This window comes from Myiozetetes cayanensis, unplaced genomic scaffold (assembly GCF_022539395.1).
Source record: "Myiozetetes cayanensis isolate MyiCay16 unplaced genomic scaffold, myiCay2020 scf5-8, whole genome shotgun sequence".
NCBI lineage: Eukaryota > Metazoa > Chordata > Aves > Passeriformes > Tyrannidae > Myiozetetes > Myiozetetes cayanensis.
In genome coordinates, this window is record NW_026087742.1 from 87,290,187 (window position 1) to 87,309,458 (window position 19,272).

General features: G+C 41.4%; 1 protein-coding gene across 1 annotated transcript; it reads left to right on the plus strand.

Moving 5' to 3' along the window:
* Positions 1–4,330: 4,330 nt before the first annotated feature.
* IL1R2 (interleukin 1 receptor type 2) lies at positions 4,331–18,226 on the plus strand. Its single transcript, XM_050332499.1, has 9 exons — positions 4,331–4,362; positions 6,047–6,177; positions 6,273–6,531; positions 8,678–8,852; positions 10,219–10,393; positions 11,462–11,527; positions 12,809–12,944; positions 14,392–14,537; positions 15,870–18,226. The coding sequence occupies exons 2-9, from the start codon at positions 6,099–6,101 to the stop codon at positions 15,995–15,997; spliced, it is 1,164 nt and encodes a 387-aa protein (XP_050188456.1). The 5' UTR covers positions 4,331–4,362; positions 6,047–6,098; the 3' UTR covers positions 15,998–18,226.
* Positions 18,227–19,272: the final 1,046 nt, after the last annotated feature.

The window sequence follows — 19,272 nt, forward strand, 5'->3', positions numbered from 1 at the left end:
TCATGACAAAGTGTATCTCTTGGAACATCTGTTTCTTCCACTTAGTCCTATACAACTTGTGTATGACAGCATGTATTCCTCTGGCTAAGCATTCAAATTCCTGTATTCCTGGAATCTATTGAGCAGTGTGCTAATTCCTCTGTTTAGTCTTTCTCTTTCTTTTCCATTTATTCAGTGATTCTCAGAGTTGGATAGCTTTTTTTTCTTCTCTCTCCATTTCTGTGCTCCTCAGGACCCCATCTGGGAACGGTGCACAAGAATATTGTAAATAATTAAAACCAGGTTTGGTCATATCAGTAAGCCCAAGAACATGTGTTGGTGCAATAATTGTGGTTTACTTTGCATCTGCTTGCCAGTCAGCTTTCAGCATACAATATTTTTTAATCCCTTATTTTTATGTGAGCCAGAAAAATTTTCTTTAGTTTTTAATTGCATGAAATTCACTTAGCCAAACCAGATAACAGAATAAATAGCAAAGTCTATGGGGATGCAGTTCTTGGATGCCAAACATCATGAGCCACAGAGCCACTTGGGTGAGTTCCTCCAGGGCAGACAGCAGAACCTGAGAGCTGTCAGAAGAAGCTGGCACGTTAACTGTCCCTTATAGAAATGGTCTTATCTCCATTACATGGTGCCTGAATTTCCATTTCCCCTTCCATGGGCTAGGGATACTGAACAGACACATCATGCTTGTGGAGGCCTTTTGAAAGTCTCTGTTGCAAGGAACTTCCAGAACAGTAAATATTTCTTGAGATTTTGTTTATTTTATTAGGATGTCTGAGGACAGCAAAATCCACCCAAAAGTGGCAAGGCAGCTGCATGTGTCCCTGGTGTGGGAAATAGCTATCTGGTGAGATGAGCAACAACTGAGGCATATGGGGAATAGTCTGATCTTCAAGTTCGGAATTTCACAGCTATGTTCCAGCATTTTGAGCTGTATAAATGAATCATCAGCACAATGAAACCACAGAATGACACCAGCTTCCCTAAAAGAGTCTCTGTCTATATGTATAGCTGCTAGACTTGCACATTTCTGTTTATAAATACTCAGTGATAACTGACCACAAAAATAACATGGCCTTCTCAGCAGACAGCTCCTAAAAAAAAAAAAGTACTTGTTCTATCTTTCATTTCTGCCTGAGTTATTCTAGACCAGACTTTTGCACCTCCAGATAAACTATTTTAACCTGAAGTTCTTGTAGTGGTTCATGTGATCAGGACATTTTTGTGGATAAGAAGACAGCCAGGACAGATCTCTTCTAAAGAAAGCTTTATAACTGTGTTGATCCTTGTTAGATGTATCCAAGGACATGATGCTATCTGAGAACTGCCCTGCTATTTGTATTTAGTTTAGTTTTCTAAGGCAGGTCAGCATATGTTACTGCATTATAAACTCACTTTGAACATTTCAGCTGCATCCTCCAAGGGGCTATGTTTTCAAAATGCCTGGAGTTGTTGCAGCATGAGGAAAGTTGGTGACTGCTCATGTGTACAGATGGGAGATCCAAAGCGTTGCCCCACAGAGGGAAAGTTAGGCAGAAACCAGTCCATACATATGGTGATGGGCAATGAGAAGTTGACCAGTTGCATCAGTGTAGTTGCAAGTGAGCCCAAGGATGTGCTCCTGCACCTGGCCTAGACAAACTGGTCGTGGGTGAGGTGGGAAAAGAGGACATGACATGAGAGGAAGGAAAGCACTGGAGCATGGTGGGGAAAGGCCATGAGGTGGCTGCAGCTGAAGGGTGTCTGTGAGGGCATGGGGCACAAATCTGTGGAAAAGAAGTGATGCTAGTTCTGCTGCTCATCAAACAGCTTGCTGGCATGTGTCTTTACGCAGTGCATGCAATGAATGTGTTTGCAGCAGTGGGTAGGTACAATCTTTCCAAAGATATCAAGCCTCATTTCCTGCAGTTTTGCTCTTTTTGAGTCTGGTAAACATCTGGGTTATTCACTGGGGATTTGCCTCGTTCTGGTGACCAGAGTTACAATCAGAGACTCCTACATCTATTGTGCAAGTCACTCATAGAGCAATAGCCTGATATTTAATATAACACAGGCCACCCAATCTGACAGCCTTTCTTTCTGGTTGCATACAGTGAACTGGAAAAGGAAAGACTGATATAGTTTTATAATTCATGAGGTCAGATTCTCAGAATGAAGTGCAGAGATTCCAGAAGACAAAACCAGGAGTTTCATAGTTCAAGTGTGGGAGTTTAGCACTGAGGGGATTGAGTTCTTTCTTTTCTACAAGAAGATGGAGTGCTACAGGGCAGTAAGTAACTTCAGTTGCATTATCAGCCTTTCAGATTTATGGATAACAGGACTGCTAAGGAAAATCAGTCAGCTTGTGTGTGGGGATGATAGCTATAGACATCCTTGCAATGACTGCTTTGATCAGCATATAGAAACTATAAAGATCACTACAGATTGAAATATGGGGTTTCATGATTTTTCTTTTCTTTCTGTTTATTTACTGAACTTGTTATAATCTGGTCAATATTGCCTACACAAAGGAATATATGCAATCCAAGCATATGACACATCCTTAAAGATTGCAGTATCTTAATAAATGTCTTCATTGATATGTTTCTTCTCACCACAGCAGAGGGGAGAATGGTCTCAAAACTTGATAATTTTTCATCTTCTAAACAATATTCTGAGGTTTTCAATATAACTGAGACTGATATTAAAGAAAGAGTCAATGAATTATGTTAGGATTAAATAAAAAATTGTTCTTATGTGCTCACTGCAGTAAACAGCTATGTTGTTTTTATTACTCTGTCATTATTTGGTTAGTGAGAGCACCACAAGGCCTGAGCCTTGGGCTAGGATCCCAGTGCTCTAGACCAGGGTTGCTTGGGTGAGGTTTATGAAGCCCAGGCAGGTGAGGACATTTTACTGAAGTCTGCTAGACCTGTGTTCTGACTCCAGGTCTGGCAGGTCAGCCAGACACCACGTCTTGCCTTCCTGGGCTTGCAATGAGGCAATGCATGACAGCTGCTCCATGAAGCATCAAGAGGCTGTAAGAGATGCAGGGTTGCCTGGAGGGGACATCACAAGTCAGGACAAGGCACAGGAAAAACTGTCTTGTAGTTCAGTTCCAGACTGAAGTTCCTTATTAAATTGCCCTCTTCTAGACACATGAAGGCCGTCATTGCCACAAATTATAATCCATTTCCTACTCCTTCTGCTCATGATCTGCTTATATCTGTTAATTCTTTATACCCTATTGCAAAAGAGCCTTAATATAGGCTGTCACACTAAAATGGATGTTATGGAGAGAAAGGGCAATCAACACATTCATGGTTCACAAGCGATCTGAGAAATCACAAAAGGTTGATGTTGTCCATGAAGAGCTTGCTAAACCACATAATGTGAAGATTGCTGATACCTTGGAGTTTTGATGTTTTTTGATTTTTTTAATTTTTGTAGATCTTAGAAGTAGTTATGTAGTAAATGTAGATTTTAGAGTAGCAGCATATTATCCCTTTACCCTTAACACACCAGCTCAAACCCCTGTTACCCATTCCCATATCAATTCCCTAAATCCCACAGCCTGTTTAGTCTCATTTTCAAGGTAGAATTGTAGAAGAACACCCTAACCCTATGGAACAAGATACAACCGTAGACCCAACAACCTTCAGGCCTACAATTCTGGAAGGCCTCCAAGGACATTACGTGCTCTGAGGAAGATGAAGATGAAGAAGAGGAGGTCCCAAAACGCCCCAAAACCCAATTTCCAAGAGGCGTGGGGGGGGGCAGAACCTGGGTGGTGGCAGGATGGGGATTGGGCGAAAATCATTGTAAAAACTGTGGACATCTGTATTTCGGGAGCGTGCGCTGGGGGTATTCCAGAAAGCCTGGGGGCTCATTAAAGCTTTCGTATCCTTATCTTATCTCCTACCTAATTTGGCTTGGAGTCTTTTTTTCCCCACAGCCATTTAGGCAACATTGCAATTATTTAGCTGCTGTGCAATTTTTTAGCTGACTATGCTGCAGAACACCTTTTGTGTGAGAATTTTTTATTTGAGGTAGAGCATGAAACAGTCACGTGAAGACATGAGTGTATGCAAGCTACTACTCGTAAGAAAGAAGGAAAATTAGTCATTAGCAGTTATTTCCCCTTTTTTGGGAAATCCAAACACGTTTTCTCTCTGTGCCTCTGTTTCTCTCATCCTCACTCTACGGAAGGAAAGAAAGCTGTGTCTAAAATGTCGTTTGGTTCTGACACAAATCTGATTGGGCAATGAGAGACAAATTTCCGCTGCGTGCTGAGCTAAACCTTATATAAGGTCCTCACTAGCAATTTTCACGATAGCATCTTTGTGAAAACCTAATTGCTGAAAGACTGCAGAAACACAGGTAAGTGAATGTGATGGAAATTTGGGAATGAAAACCTCCCGTAAACCCTCAAATTGTGTACAGTTTACAGAGATTGCTAGTTACTACAGCAAAGGAATTGGACAGCTATGAACAAAACAACCAAGTGTTTTCATCAGGCAAAGAAACTGAAAAGAGAGAAACTCACCTGTTACAGGGTATCTGTGTGAATCATGGGGCTTGTTAATGCCATTAGCACCTAGTCCAGGTGCAGCTGAGAGAGACTACAGCTCCATACCAATGCCCTTGGAAACCCTTGCAGATCTAGCAGTGGGGGAGATGACCCATGGTTATGAAAGAGTATTATTGAGCAAGAGGTTGGCTTTGCGGTGTTGCAGAGATGGCAATAAGCTGGAAATAGTTTATTGTAGTCAAACTATCAGATGCTAGATAAGTATAGCTACCAGAACAGGAAGAAATTTGGATAAAAACCATGACATAAATATGAGAGTGATAGGATAAACAGAAGATGCCCAAAGGTGAATACCTATGAATATGGCTATGTTATATTGGTAGAAATGTTATTTTGTTTTTGGATATGATTTGAAGTAGTTGTCCAGTCATTTAATATTCATCATAGTGTTAGGCTAATGTTAAATGTATGTGATTTCCATTTCTGTATATAAAATGGAATTAGTACGTATCATGTGCCTACGTGTACTGTATTGCTGATAAATTCCTTACACAGAGCATAAACTAGTGCCTCTATGCAGCATGTTTTATATATTTTTGCCTGCTTCACACTGAGATAACACAATATCAATTGAGTAGCAGCAGCTGAAGCCTTGTGGCAGAGCAGAAGCATGCAGTGATGTCCACAGAAACTGCTGGGCCCGTGCCAGGCCCATGCAGATGATGTCTGATGAATGACTGGCAGCGGATAGTTTTGTTTTTCCTTAGTGTCACCATATCTAATTTTCAGGACAAGTTGTTCAGGATTTTCCTTATCTTTTTTTTTTTTTTTTTTTTTAGAACATATGTAGTAGTGTCCATGCTGAAAACTCACTTAAGCACCACCAGCAAGATGGGTGTGGATGCGATGGGGATCAATGTTTTTGTCCTAACAGAAACATTTTCTGGAGATTTTGAAAGCTTGGCCCTCGTTATAGCAGGAATTTTGCCTGCAGCTTGATCCACACTAGCTGGCCTACTTTGGTAGCCACACTGGGAAAGATACAGTGACACAGGATTTAGTGAAGGCCATATAACCTTGGGAGACACCTGAGGTGATGGTTTCAGAGAACCAAAGTCTCTTCTGATGCATCTTTGCTCCTATGTTCACCCAAGCTACTCCACTACAGCTCACTCGAAGCAGCTGACCCTTGCCTCAGTCAGATCCTATTGCAAAACAAGCAGAACTAGATTTTTCCACCCTTAGCTGTTGCACTGAAAAGCTGTGGGGACAGAGCAGCATCTTGTGGTATGCTGTTTTCATCTCCTGGAGTGAAAGGGAAGGGACAGAAGACAGAAGTGATATGTGTGTGCCAAGACAGATGCTCTGGTTTCACAAGTCAGCCTTCTTAAACTAGGGATGAAGACACCTTTCTGCTCACTAAGGGTGAACCAAAGCTCCCCAGGTCTGGTGTAAGGAAAAGAGCAGTTAACTGCTAAGATAATATTGAGTATTTTCATTATATCATTTGTCTTGTAATAAATTTCCTTGTAGATTTCCAAAGACTTTCCCTCGACCTTCCCCTTCCAATTTCCTGTGGAAAAAAATGTGTGGGTTCTTCTTTGTCCTGGTGATGTGCACAGCAGGTGCCTCTGCTTTCAGACTCCAAAAAGTCAAAAGCATGGGTAAGGGCTTGTTTTTTTTTTTGTTCTGTCTCCCTCACCCTTCTTTTCAATGTGCCTGTCTGACAGTAATGTAAAAATATCTCTGATTTATATAGAAAACTGCCCAGATCACACCGTGTTTTTCAAACACTACTATGAATTGCATGGAGAACCTGTGGTTTTGAAGTGCCCTTCCCCCAGTTACAAGCATTTGGATTTTTCTGCCTTGACCCCTAATATCACATGGTATAAAAATGGTTCAAAAACCATGATATCAGGAAGAGATGAAGATCCAAGAATCTGGGCAAAAGGAAATGCCCTCTGGTTTTTACCAGCGATGCTAGAAGATTCAGGAGTATATATCTGCACCAAAAGGTGGGTAATTTAAAAGAAAATCCAGTGCACTAACAAGCTTACTATGTCTAAAATGCATTACCTTGATTTTAAACTCCAGTTATATTCAGAGCATTTCTGGGTAAGATCATTTCCTTGCTGACATTCTTAGAGAAAAAAATGTGGAAAGTCAGAATCTTAAGTGCATTGTGTGTCTCCTACAGTTACATATACTGAAAGCTGGATAAATTGTGAGGTGGGATTGCTGCTTTGGTGATGATCTCATAGGAAAACAGTGTATAAAGAATTTGTGCTACGGCAAGTGGGACATGCTGCAGGCAAGGGATTTTGCAGGACGCAAATAGCTTTGTTGCACTTCAGGTTGCCTTTTGAAACATATATTAAAACACTGTGTCTCTGCAGTGGCTTCCTTCTTTCCTCTTCCTTATCCCTGCTCTTCATTTTATTTCTCCTTCACATTTTAAATGAGAATTTGATTGCCTTGGTATTGCTGGAAGACCTTTCCCAAGACTCGATGTGTATTTACTAGATTGATAACAGACTTGTGATACTGCATTGGGTGGAAATTTCAGGCAAGGTTTTTTTCAGCCCTGTTGGTAGTTTTGGGTGGTTTTTTTTTTTTTTTTTTTAGTGTTTACAATCTGACAGGCCATTGTACCATTTCAAAAGAGGTACCAGGGTCCGGATTTGTTTGGAACTGAAAAAGGCAAAAACCCCCATCCCCCTTGAAGCCCGAACTCCAGAAGGTGTCCCAGATTCCTGTCCCCTCCAAGCTCCTTCAGCCAGCCAACCAGCCTCCCAGTGCATCCCTGGCATCTTGCTCTGGGGTTTATAGTGGAGAACGTATCTCCACATTCCTGGAGCTGCTTGTGTAAAGCACGGTTTCTTTGCTGGCAAGAGACACCTTGTGAATGATGTGTGTCAAAAGCAGAAGAGATGGACAGGTAGAACTCCGGTGGAGAAGTCATGCTCAGCATATTGGGTTGGCCTTTCCACATGTCTCAGCAGTGAGAAGGGGTGGAGCAGAAGAGATGACACTGATACTGAGGCCAAAGCAATAAAAGGTTGCAAATACTGTTCTAGAGCAGGAAAGTGCCTGAGACCTTCAAGGGTGTTTTTTAATCCCCTTTTTGGACTATTCTGCCACAGTTTGTCAACATATAGTACTATGGCGGTTTTACTAACAGCTATAGTAAAATGCCCTGAAACACATTTGAAAAAGCCATGCAAGAGCCGAGTACATAACTTCATTGCTAACACTATTACAGTGTTAATAGAGTACAAGCAAATTGTATTTCCTTTGCAAATCAACCTATGGGAAAGCCATCCGATTTTTTTTTCAACACTATGAAATGAGAGTAGAGGCAAACTATCAGAGGTCTCTGCTTCTATGAAGCTAGTATTTTGGATTTGGGCATCTGGCCTTTAAGTGAGAGATGGCCACAGTGCCCTGGCAGCAGTGTCAGGCTGTCTGCTTGCAGCCCACGCTGCTCTCCTGGAGGTGGCAGCACAAACCCCCTGGTTTTGTTGGCCCGTTCAAGGGTCAGTCACTGCCCTGGGTAGAGGCAACTCCAAGGCAGGATTTCAGAGGTTGCAGAGGACAGAATTTAAGCATCTGTCTTCCCAAGTTGGGTCCTTCTTGAGACTGGAAGGGATTATCACTTGGAGCCAGAATGAAAATTGAATATTGCAAACCTTTCAAAGCCAGAATGTCTTCTTTTCTACACAATATGACACGTACTCACAGAAACGCCTATGGTTGTGCAATGGTGACTGCAGATGTATTTCAATACATGCTTTAAGGTTTTTATTTCATCATTAGGGCTTTCATAGTCAGGACTTTTTCCAAGGAAATGGTGGAGACTTCATGACATACCTGCTACTGTTCAGGTGAAAAAATTAAAAACATGCTGTAGTCTAAGGGTGCACAGGGAACTTGGCAAACAAAAAAGAAAAGACTGAATGTCCAAGGCAAACAAGTGTCAGTCACATGTTCAGGTTGTGCCAAAAGAACAGTACCAGTGATTTTTCCAGCATCCCTCCTGGTATGATCTCAGACCTTCTAGAAACTGCTAAGGAAAGAAATGGAGCCAGGAGGAAACCTTGAGTGTCACTCAAGTTCCCCATGTCACTGGTGGGTGCTCATCTCTCCCTCCTCTGTCTGCAGGAACTCCTCCTACTGTGCAGAAGTCTCCATCCACCTCACAGTCGTGGAGAAAACAGCTGCTCAGGAGATTGCCTATCCCCAGGTCCTTTTCACTTTCACCTCTGGAAAGATTGTTTGTCCTGACCTGTGGGATTTTTCACCAAACTGGACAAGCCTGGAGCTCAAGTGGTACAAGGTAGAACTTTTACCTCCTTTTTGTGTATAGCCTAATCTCAACCTGGCACATAAATCTCCACTTGATGTTTCTCCTGAACATCGTGTTGGACAAGTCATGAGCACATTGTAATATACTAGGAATTTTGGGGTAGATGTATATATTTTAAGAAAGGTAGTCTGGGGTGGATTGAGCATAGGATGAAGTGTTCTACATGTTGTATGCTCTCACAGGCAGTGCAGCTATTTTTAAGGATAGATTACTTACCCAACTCCAGGGTTTGCCACCTGAGATCAAGCTCTTCCCTTTGGCACTGTGCTTCTTTTTATGGCCCTTGTAGTGAACCCCATAAATTAGGACCTCCCAGGGATGCTTCCTCCCTTTTCAGATGGGGTAGCTTTCATTAATCAACCAGAATACAGCATTTGGAAATACTAGGTTAATTACACAATGCTTATTTAGAATGTTCTCTTGCCTAACTTGCCAGTTTGTGGTTTTTCAAGAGACAACCATGGTTTTGCATCAAAGGTCAAATATCTTTCATTTGTCATTCTCATCTGTACAATTTCACACTGGAGAACAGGGGGTCCTTCTTGTATTTTCATAGTACCTTGGTTAGCTTTTATTTATGCTATGTTTGCATGTTCTGCCTCATGCAGCTGTTGTCTTAGCACAGGATGCAATACAGCAGTGCCTAGGTTGGGATTGGTACCACACCAGTAAAATGGTGCTGCTGAGGATTCCCTTCAGAAGTGGGATATAAGCCACTTTATCTAAGCAAAAGGCTGCCCCCCTCAATATGGTTCTCATTACAACTGCCTGAAAGAGCTGCCCTGCCTTCATGGAGCAGGAACATCAGTGTTCCCAAGACAGCCTTAGGGATACAGAGCAGAAATTTAAAACAGTTTATGAGGTATGTAGGGTAAGTAATAGTTATGTGAAAACCTTTATGATTATTAGTATTTGTCTTCAAAGGACACCTTAGAATATTAGTCTTACAGGGTCATATATGGAAAGTGATATCATAGTGAAAATCTTCATGGGTACTAAAATGGTTTTGTCTTAGAAGAATATCTTGGCTGATTGCTCTTAAGAGGACTCAGAAAAGAGTGTATTATGCCTTTTCCATTTTAAAATGTACTCTTTATTGAAGAACTATGCACACACATTGTAAATAGATTAAAATAACAATTCTTCACACTTCATATAGTGCCACAGAGCATTTTAGAGATAGATACACATTAAAAGAACTTGCCCTTTGGTGGGGAAGTGGAACTGTTCAGATTTCCCAATGATATTTAATAACAGAGAGACAGGGATAATTAATTTTGTTACACAGGGCGTAACCATATCTGAGTCATAACACCAGCTGCTGTCCTTTCTCCAGGATGCCCTACCTTTGGAAGACGACGATGAAAAATTTGTCATTCTGAAAGGTTCAGCTTCTCTGATCATGACATCTGTGCTACCAGCAGATGCTGGCTATTACACTTGCAAGATGTCATTTCCGTTTGAAGGTGTGATGTATGAAATCACCAGGACAATTCAGCTGGAGACTGTTGGTAAATACAATATTAAATGATTAGAGATATGAAGCACCTCTTGGACAAGGAAAGACTAAGAGAATTGGGTTTGTTCAGCCTGGAAAAGAGAGGTCAGCCTTCAGGGTGACCTAATTGTGGCCTTCCACTACCTAAAGGGGGTTTACAAGAACGATGGAGAGGGGCTTTTTATAAGAGCATGCAGTGCCAGGACAAAGGAGAGTGGTTTCAAACTGCAAGAGGGCAGGTTGAGATTAGATATTAGGATAAAGTTCTTTTAAAGTTCTTTCCTGTGAGGGTGATGAGGTCCTGGAATAAGCTGCCCAGAGAAGTTGTGGATGCCCCATCCCTGGAAGTGGTCAAGGCCAAGTTGGGTGGAACTGTGAGCAATCTGGTCTAGTGAAACATGTCTCTACCCATGGCAGGGGGGTTGGAACTAGATGATCTTTAAGGTCTTTTCCGATCCAAACCATTTTGTGATTCTATGATTCAATGACTGACACTTTGAAACATTGCATTACGTAAGAAAACATCTTCTTTGCTAATGGAACTGGGGAGAGGAGGTCATGGTTGATCTCTCCGGCATGCCAAGGGAAGGGGGACACCGTGAGTGCTTGCCCTGGCACTGATGGGGCTCCCACAGCACCCCAGGCAGGACAGGAGTCGCTCCTGAGAGTACTCGTGTTTTTTAACCCGTGTCACTGCAAAGGGCGTCGGAGAGGTCAGGAGTTAAGCACTTGCGAGGCGCTGAGGGCGAGGACAGACGCTCTTGCTCAGGGGGTGAAAGCGGCGGGGGCCGCGCAGGGGACGTGGCGCTGCTGCGCTGAGCGGCCAGCAGGGGGCGGGCGTGCCGTGAATTCCTTGTGCTGCATCCCTCGGGATCGGGATGAGAACCGGATCCTGCCTGAGAACCAGAACATGGGTCTCTGGGCTTGGAACGGGAATGCCGCTTTTTGCCGGTGGGTTTAATAACCACATGTTTTCGTGGAAGACAACAGGTGTTGAGCGAAGTGTCACGTTTCTAGTTCTGGGGCCGTGCCCACGTTTTCTTTTGCAATAGCACTGACTCTGTCCTCTTTCTGATTTCAGAACAAGAGAAGAAAATTACCCCATTAATTGTGTATCCAACGCAAAAGACAACATCAGCTGTTCTTGGTAAGGCCCAACATTATTTCTGGAAACACCTAGTCAGATAAAAATTAGAGCAGGTCCTCTTATGGTATAATTTGTTGGTGTAAATTCTTGTAGCTTCTTTGATCTCAATTATCTTAACTGAGGGTCAGTGCTGGAATAATTTTTGTTTCTTACTGTCTCCAATCAGATGCTGTCTTCCAGGCAGGAGAAGCTGCAGAATTGCTGTAGATTTTAGCCCCTTACAAAGCAATAAAACCATGTTTACACCATTAGCTCAGCTGCCCACAGTTCCCCCTTCACTAAGAACATTTCTTTTTCATATTTTCTCAAATTGATCTGGTTATCTGGTAGCTTTGAATGAGCCATCTCACTCTTTTGAAAAGAGACATTTTTTCATTGTGTTTTTACTGTTTGAAATAGACCGTTTTTAGTTAGCAAGTACCTTGATAGGATCTCAATTTTTGTTTAAAGATTACATTATGACAACAAATTTCTGTTGCATTTCCTCCTCCTAGAGAATGCCAGACACATTTTACACTACACTTTTTTAACTTGGGTACTATATGCACAGCTCTGTCCTATGATGTGTTAGTTTTCCCTGATACTTTTCTTTCCATCATTGTAGGCCTAACAAGTTTTTGTTTGTTTGTTTGTTTATTTGATGTTTTGTTTTGTTTTTTTTCCCTGTCTACCTCCATGTAGTGTTTTATGTTCCTTTTATGACCATCTGCCCAGGTATAATAATAACATTGTTTGCATTATTGAGCCCTGTGTTTTCCTTAGATCCACACCAGCCTGGAGCCTCTTTATCCTTAACTCTGAGTTACAATAACTGTATCAAAATTTCAGCATTTTTGCACAGTCACTTTATCCCTGGAGGTCCCACCTTGAGCTGAACGCTCTTGCCCACAGCATCTCCAAGCAAAGCTGCACTTTTGGTTTATGCAATTGCTCCAGAGGGGTAACTCACACGGTGCCCTTTGGGCCGCAGTATATTAGAAAGAGCAAGGCCACAGGAACAGAGCTTTGCCTCCTGAGGAATGTGTTTAGTGCAAGAGTTGCTAACTGTTGCAATAGGAAACTGATGTGGTTAGCACTGGGAAGGACTGCCAAACTGAAGAGGCTTTCTGCCAAGGAGTGGGGGATCAAAAGCAATCTGGGGATTAACTTCAGTTTTGAATGTAGTGGTGCTTGACATGTGTGGGAACGTGATCTCCCATTGGAGTTGCTGGCTTTCATGAGAAGAAAAAGTAGTTCTTCGCATGTATCCAAATTGTTTTTCAATCTTTGTTTTTTTGGCAGGCTCCAAGATGACTCTTCCATGCAAAGTGTTTATTGGGCTGAGCAGCCATGTTCAAACCGATGTTGAATGGCTGGCAAATGACACCAGTGTTGATGTGGTTTATAAACAAAGCAGAGTTACAGAGGGAGAACGACAGTAAGTCTGGCTTAAAGTGCTTCCTTGTGCTTGTTGTTTTAACCTGCAGTGCAACAGGGGCTCTTGGTGCAGCTGAATGCCAGGTAATGAAATGGGGTACAGACAGATCTGAAGTAAAGGTGAGAGCACCTTCCCAAGGAGTTCCTGGCTATTGATTAGGGTTTAGCATGGGTCAGGGACCACTTCCAACAAGGACTGGGGATGTGGCTTCTGTATTTTGAGGGACAAGAGTGTTTATCCAGTTATGGATGTGAGCTGATTTTGGCCATTTGTGGCCACCAGTGCCAGATAACAACCTGGTCATGCTGCAGCCAGAGGTAACGTGGTCACTCAGCTGTATGCCCAAGCCTTTATGTGTTTTCCTGTTCCCCCCAGCACGATTGAGAGCATTAGTTTATAATCTTACATGGATAAGTGAAAATGCATTGAACCTGTGGTCAGGAACCATAAAATGTTCTCTGCAGGCTTTAGAATAGAGCACACATGTACTTTCTTACTAGGACTTTAAAAATTACTTTGATTATGACTATCACTAAAATTATTGCTGTTACATATTATTATGCAATTGCACAAGGACAGTGACCATGTCTTAGGTTCATGTAGAACCCACGGTGCGTGAGACACTCCAGTTCTGCTGGAAGCCCCCATTATGGCAGCATGGCAAAACAGCTCAAATACCACCAAGAAAATCAATCCCCTGCAGAAATCTCTGGCAAAGAGCCTACTGCCATGTTCCTGCCTTCTTGTGGTACAGACCTGGGAGGAGTGCCCAGGGAATTCCACTGCCATGGTACAATGCAGGCTCATGATCAGATCATTAAAGAGCAGCTGGACAACTGGTCCAGCAATGACTAAATATACCAAGGGACTGTGTTTGACTGCAGCTAGAAAACCATTTTCAAATAGTTGTACTCATGGAACAGTAATGTTGAAATAAGCTGGAAACTTCTTAGACAGTTTCTTGTATTGAGCTCTTGGCTCGGGGCACGTGATAGACAGGAATGGTGCTTGAGTTTTCTGAGAGAGCATTTACAGGTTTATGTTCTCCATATGTCCTCTTCCATCTGGTAGTAATAATTATTTTCAGAAATGAAGAGGTGATCAGAAAGAAGGAATTAGGTCCTTGCCCAATGCTGTGTAGCGAGCTTAAAGATGTACAGAATTCTACTTGCCTTTCTTCCTTCTCTTTTATTTAATTTTGCAAGACAAATTCAGATCTTTTCTCCTGTAGGCTCCAAAACGTGCAGGATGGGTACTGCCACCTGAGACTCAAATAGTTAGCAGAACTGGACTGGGAGACAATATGTGTCCTTGAATGCTGTGTGACTAGTTCAGAAATGAGCCAATATCCAATGCATTTTCTTGTGCTCTTAGAATGAACATATTAAATAGAGAAAAGATAGCTTATAAAAGTACTGAACATTAAACTTTTCTTATTTTTTCCCAGAGAAATTGTAGAAAATGGTGAAAACTTCATTGAAGTACCATTGATTTTTGATTCTGTTGAAGAAATGGACTTTTACACAGACTTTACCTGTCTGGCCCAGAACAGATACGGTTACCAAGTACTGCCAACAAGGGTCAAGCAGGAAGGTAGTTATTTTCACTGTTTATTTTGAATAATTGTTATTATTATTCTGATACTGACATATCATCCAAGCCTTTTATACTTTCAGAGATAGTGCCAGGATGAATTATTGCCTGGGGAAAGTCTGGTTGACTCTTTCACCTGTAGTCTTTGATATAGTCTGTTCACAAAATACACCTTTTATGGGTCATTTACTGACATTTTATGCAGGGGTAAGGATCCATCTGTGCTGGAGTATCTGTTTATTGAATAAGACTCCAATTTAGATACACTTTGTAAAATGATGTTTTCAGTGGGACTACTGGCAAATTCCCTTTGGGTGTAGCAGGGCCAGAGCTCCTCTAGTTCCTCAGCAAGTAGGGAAAGAAAGGATAATAACAGAATTAATTACTTGAGTGTTCCTTTTCCTCATGCACAGACTGCCACCAAAACAACAAGAAGTATAAATTATGATGGGTGTTATTATTTTGGCTCCTAGTGAGGGGAAGAGAAGACTTAAGCTCAGTGCAATTAATATTGCAGCATGATAGACCATTGGCCAAGAACATGCTGTAAAAACAGTGTGAAGCAATGGTAATTGTTTTTTTGCATGAGGCTGATGAATCACCAAAGTTTGCTCAAACTGTCTTAGAAAGGCAGTTTAAGACTTCATTGTGAGTTACGACTTTCTCCAACATTCTATGATGAGGGATTTGTACTCATTTAGCTGAATATGCTGGCCTTGTCTTCCATGAGCTACACAGGTATTACTTAGTACAAAAGAGGCAATCCATGTACTAGTATATGTCGGAATAATAAAAAATAGTCTGGACAGACACTGGTGTTAGAAATTAGCTGTATTTGGGAAGAAGTTCAGCATCTTGGCTTGATCATTACTAATTTATAAGCTACCTCTGTAGGAGAAAATTATTCACACAGCTTGTGGGTAGACTGGCTGTTATGTACTCCTGCTTCACGCAGTGCTTTTACTTCCATCTTGGAGTGTCTCTGCTTTTAACAAATCAATTTGTGTGCTGCAAATCAAGTGGCACACAGCCACTCTGATCAGGGGTTGGGAAGAGTCAGGTATATGCAAAGGACTGAACTTTAAATTCTCACCCTCTGTTGTTTTCGAATTCTTCCTCCCATCTTCATAAACACATTTTCCAGAGTGTTCAGTCAATAGACCTCTTCCTTTCACAGGTGAATAAGCCATGCTCGAAGGTTAACTTGCACACATCCTTTTTATTGTGATTTCGCCTCCTCCTCCTTTTACTTAGAGAACTATATTCCCGGGAGTTTGTTGTTTTTTCGTCATTTGTTTTTTTAATATTAATATTTATTCTTTACTTTTCCAGCTGTTGGCTTGTCCTGGTACATTGCAATGATTCCCATTGCATTGGCCTGTATGATCGTGGGAGGGATATACGTGCACAAGTGCTGGAAGCAGAGAGACGATAAAGGATATAGAATAGCAAAGGTTTAAGCTCTGCCTGGTTCTCCAGCTGCCAACAGAACAAAAAATCACCATGGCTATCTTCATATGAGGCATAGAGAGCATTTCAGACCTGATACACTGCATTCCCAGCAGACAGATATATATCAGCTCTTTACCTCTTCTCCAAGTCTTCTATGATCTGATGAAGTTAAGAATATAAGTTTCCATTTTTATGCTGCCTAGATGCAGGAAACCTGATTCTATTATTTTGAAGCTAGGGTGCAATCTGTAGAATTTTGGAACACAGAATACTGGGATCATGCTCTGGATATGGGAAAGGTAGGGAAAGGAAAGTACTCTCACCCAATAAACTTACTGGGTTTTTTTACGAAAGGAAAAGAAACCCCCTAAAAAGACCCATTTGTTTTCCCTTTTCCAGAGCCAAATGCAATTGTTATGGTAACTGTATATCTATGAACTTCTCCACAGAAAAACTGATTTTTTGTCACCATTTGGATTATTCTTTGCTTAAATGAACTGTTTCAGAATATTCCTCCCCCAGAGATAACTACATCTGCATAACAGATAACTGTACACTGGAATATTCAGTTTCGTTTTATCTATTAATATGTCATAGCTAGAGATTCATAGGCAGCTGTAACACGTTGTTATCTTTGCCAAGGAAAAAATTTCGGTTTTGAGAGTCATCTGACTAATAAAACCTGGAAGTAGTTGGACAGATTGCCAGTAATAATGTAGAGTCTCACCCTTTTGTGCCTCCAAACCCTTCTGCGACCAATCTGGTGTAGCTTCAAATTGTGTCCTTTAAATTGCAGTGCGCAAATTGATTACTCATGATGCAAAGCACTGCCTATTAGGTTAATCTAACTTGATTCTAGTCTTGACATAAATCAGAAGGGAGCAATGAACAATCATTGACCATGTTGTACTTTGACGGTCAGAAGGAGTAAAACAACTTGGTCACTTCCTCTTCAAAGAGATACCCCTTATAATAGCTGAGAAATAGTTACAAGACATATAATATGTATTATCCTCATGTGTATGGGAGGGAAGAGAACCTGCCTTAAAGGACTACGTTTTTACAGATCCCTAACGGACACCTCTCACAGACTCCCAAGATAAAGCTTTTTATTCATGTAAATCATCCCAGAGGTTTTTCAAACTCCGTAGGGAAAAAAAAATCAGGAAAAACACTGACTTCAAAGAAACAAATAATAACAAACTAGGGAAATGAACAGCTCATGTCCAACTGGGAAAGGCCATAATCTAATTCCTTTCCACCATCTTATACAACTGGCTCTGAGTCCAATAAATATATGGAAAAACTTCAAAGAGTAGGATGTGGCTTGAGTTAGGAAACCTTTATTATCTACTAGCAGGAACCTTCACAAGTAATGAGATTTAAGCCAAAGCCTCTCTTTAAATATTCTAACACATGGAGATTAGAGTTCTGACACAGTCTGAGTCAAGTGCAACCAAAGAAGACTACAGAATTCACTGTTTCCAAGCATAGAACGTTAACTATGATGATAAAGACTACATATATTTTATGGGCAGATGGGAAAAAGATGTCTGCAATTGTGGAAACCAGTCAATCCACTTGGATATCTCTTCTTTGAAAGAAGAAAGCTATAGATGAACTGATCACTGCTGGAAGGAACATGAAAAATATCAGAAATGCTCATTGTTTTCAAGCAATCACCAGTCTGTAGCTAGAGAATAAATTAGGTTTGTCAATAAATATAACAGTTCAAAATGTGATTTGTTCTTCCTTTCCATCTGTATCCTCCAGGAGTAGTGTGATAACACATCCAGCTATAGGTACAAGGTTGGATTTCACTATGTAGTGGAAAAGAAGCAGGACTTCAGTATGTGGAGTGCTGGTGCCATAAGCAAGTTAAATACCTCAGATCCTCCTCCAAACTGGAGCAGGAAAAAGAAATGTGAATGTGAGATAAAGATTAAGCATATAGAGAATAGATGTTACTCAGTGGCACCTTGAATACAAAAGGAATGTATAGAAACAAAGGCTTATCTTTTATGAAGTGATATTAGCTTATCTAACTATTGGTCTGGTAATATTCTGAAGGCTTTCCTCCTAAGCAGACTTGTTCAAGTGAACTATATTGGGTAGATATTTTACAGATAGGCTTGAATAAGCGGCCTACATAATGTAAATGCTTTACATGATTTGTATCATTATACACAAGGGCAACATTGTTTTTGAAAATGTTACGTGAAAAATGAAAAACAAATAAAAACCAAAGCAATATGCTGGTGTGTGAGGTGTGTGTGAAGAAAGATGTGAGATATGAGATGGGACTTGGAGGATGGCAGCACTTTCCTGGAGAGGTGTGATTTTTCAGCGCTCCGCTGCAGAGGGACTTGTCCCTTGGAGGCACAGTCACCCCTGCTCTGTGGGGTTGCAGGATGAGCTGCATTCTTCAGCTGCTTCTCTCACCCTGTGACTGTGCCTGGTCACACCAAAGGAGGACTGTCCTGATGGGCCAAGCTCTGTTCCTGACTGCCACCACGTTCATGGCTGTCCTTGCTCTGCACTTCCCCAAGTTTTTGGGCTCATTCTGGGCAGGTGACATCGGGTGGTCTTTCTCTGCCTTCCAGCTGTCTGAGTATTCCGTTCACCTACTGGCTTCTGTGGGGAGACTTCTGTTTACAGACTGTCACTGTAGAGATGTGAATTTAGCATGCGCTCCCCAGGTGGGGAGATCCGTCTTGTTCAGCTTCCCAAAAGGCAAGATTTTTGTCTACTTTTTTTCATTCAAAATTAGAGAACTCTAGTTGTCACTGTAGTTTAGGTAGGTCCATTCTGGAAGTTCAGAGTCGTTAGTCTTCATGTATTTTGAGAAGGAAATGTCCTGAATCTCAAGGCAAGTTGAAACTGAGGACTTAGTTTTACTGGTTTATAATCAGACCTGAAAAGAAATACAGTGTTAGGGAATACCACTTCACATGAAGGATCCAGGGCTCTGCACCACAGTGTTTCTCCTTTGAAAAATTAAGGATGTAAGGAAGACAAGGCCACCCCGTTTCTAGAACTATGTGGGTTTACAGCATTTTCCAGAGAACTTGTCTATCTGCAACAGCTTCAAAGGCACACTCACAGAGGATGCCGATGTACCGTGGTCTTGGCATGAGTGAGCATCCAGGACAGATGCTGCTCATGCAAGTAGTTCTTTTCAGGAAACAAGTTCAGTTAACAATTATTTTCTTGTTTTATTCAGCATATGTGATCCTGATATCAGCTATCCATCTAAATAGGTAGCATAACTAATGTTTGACCA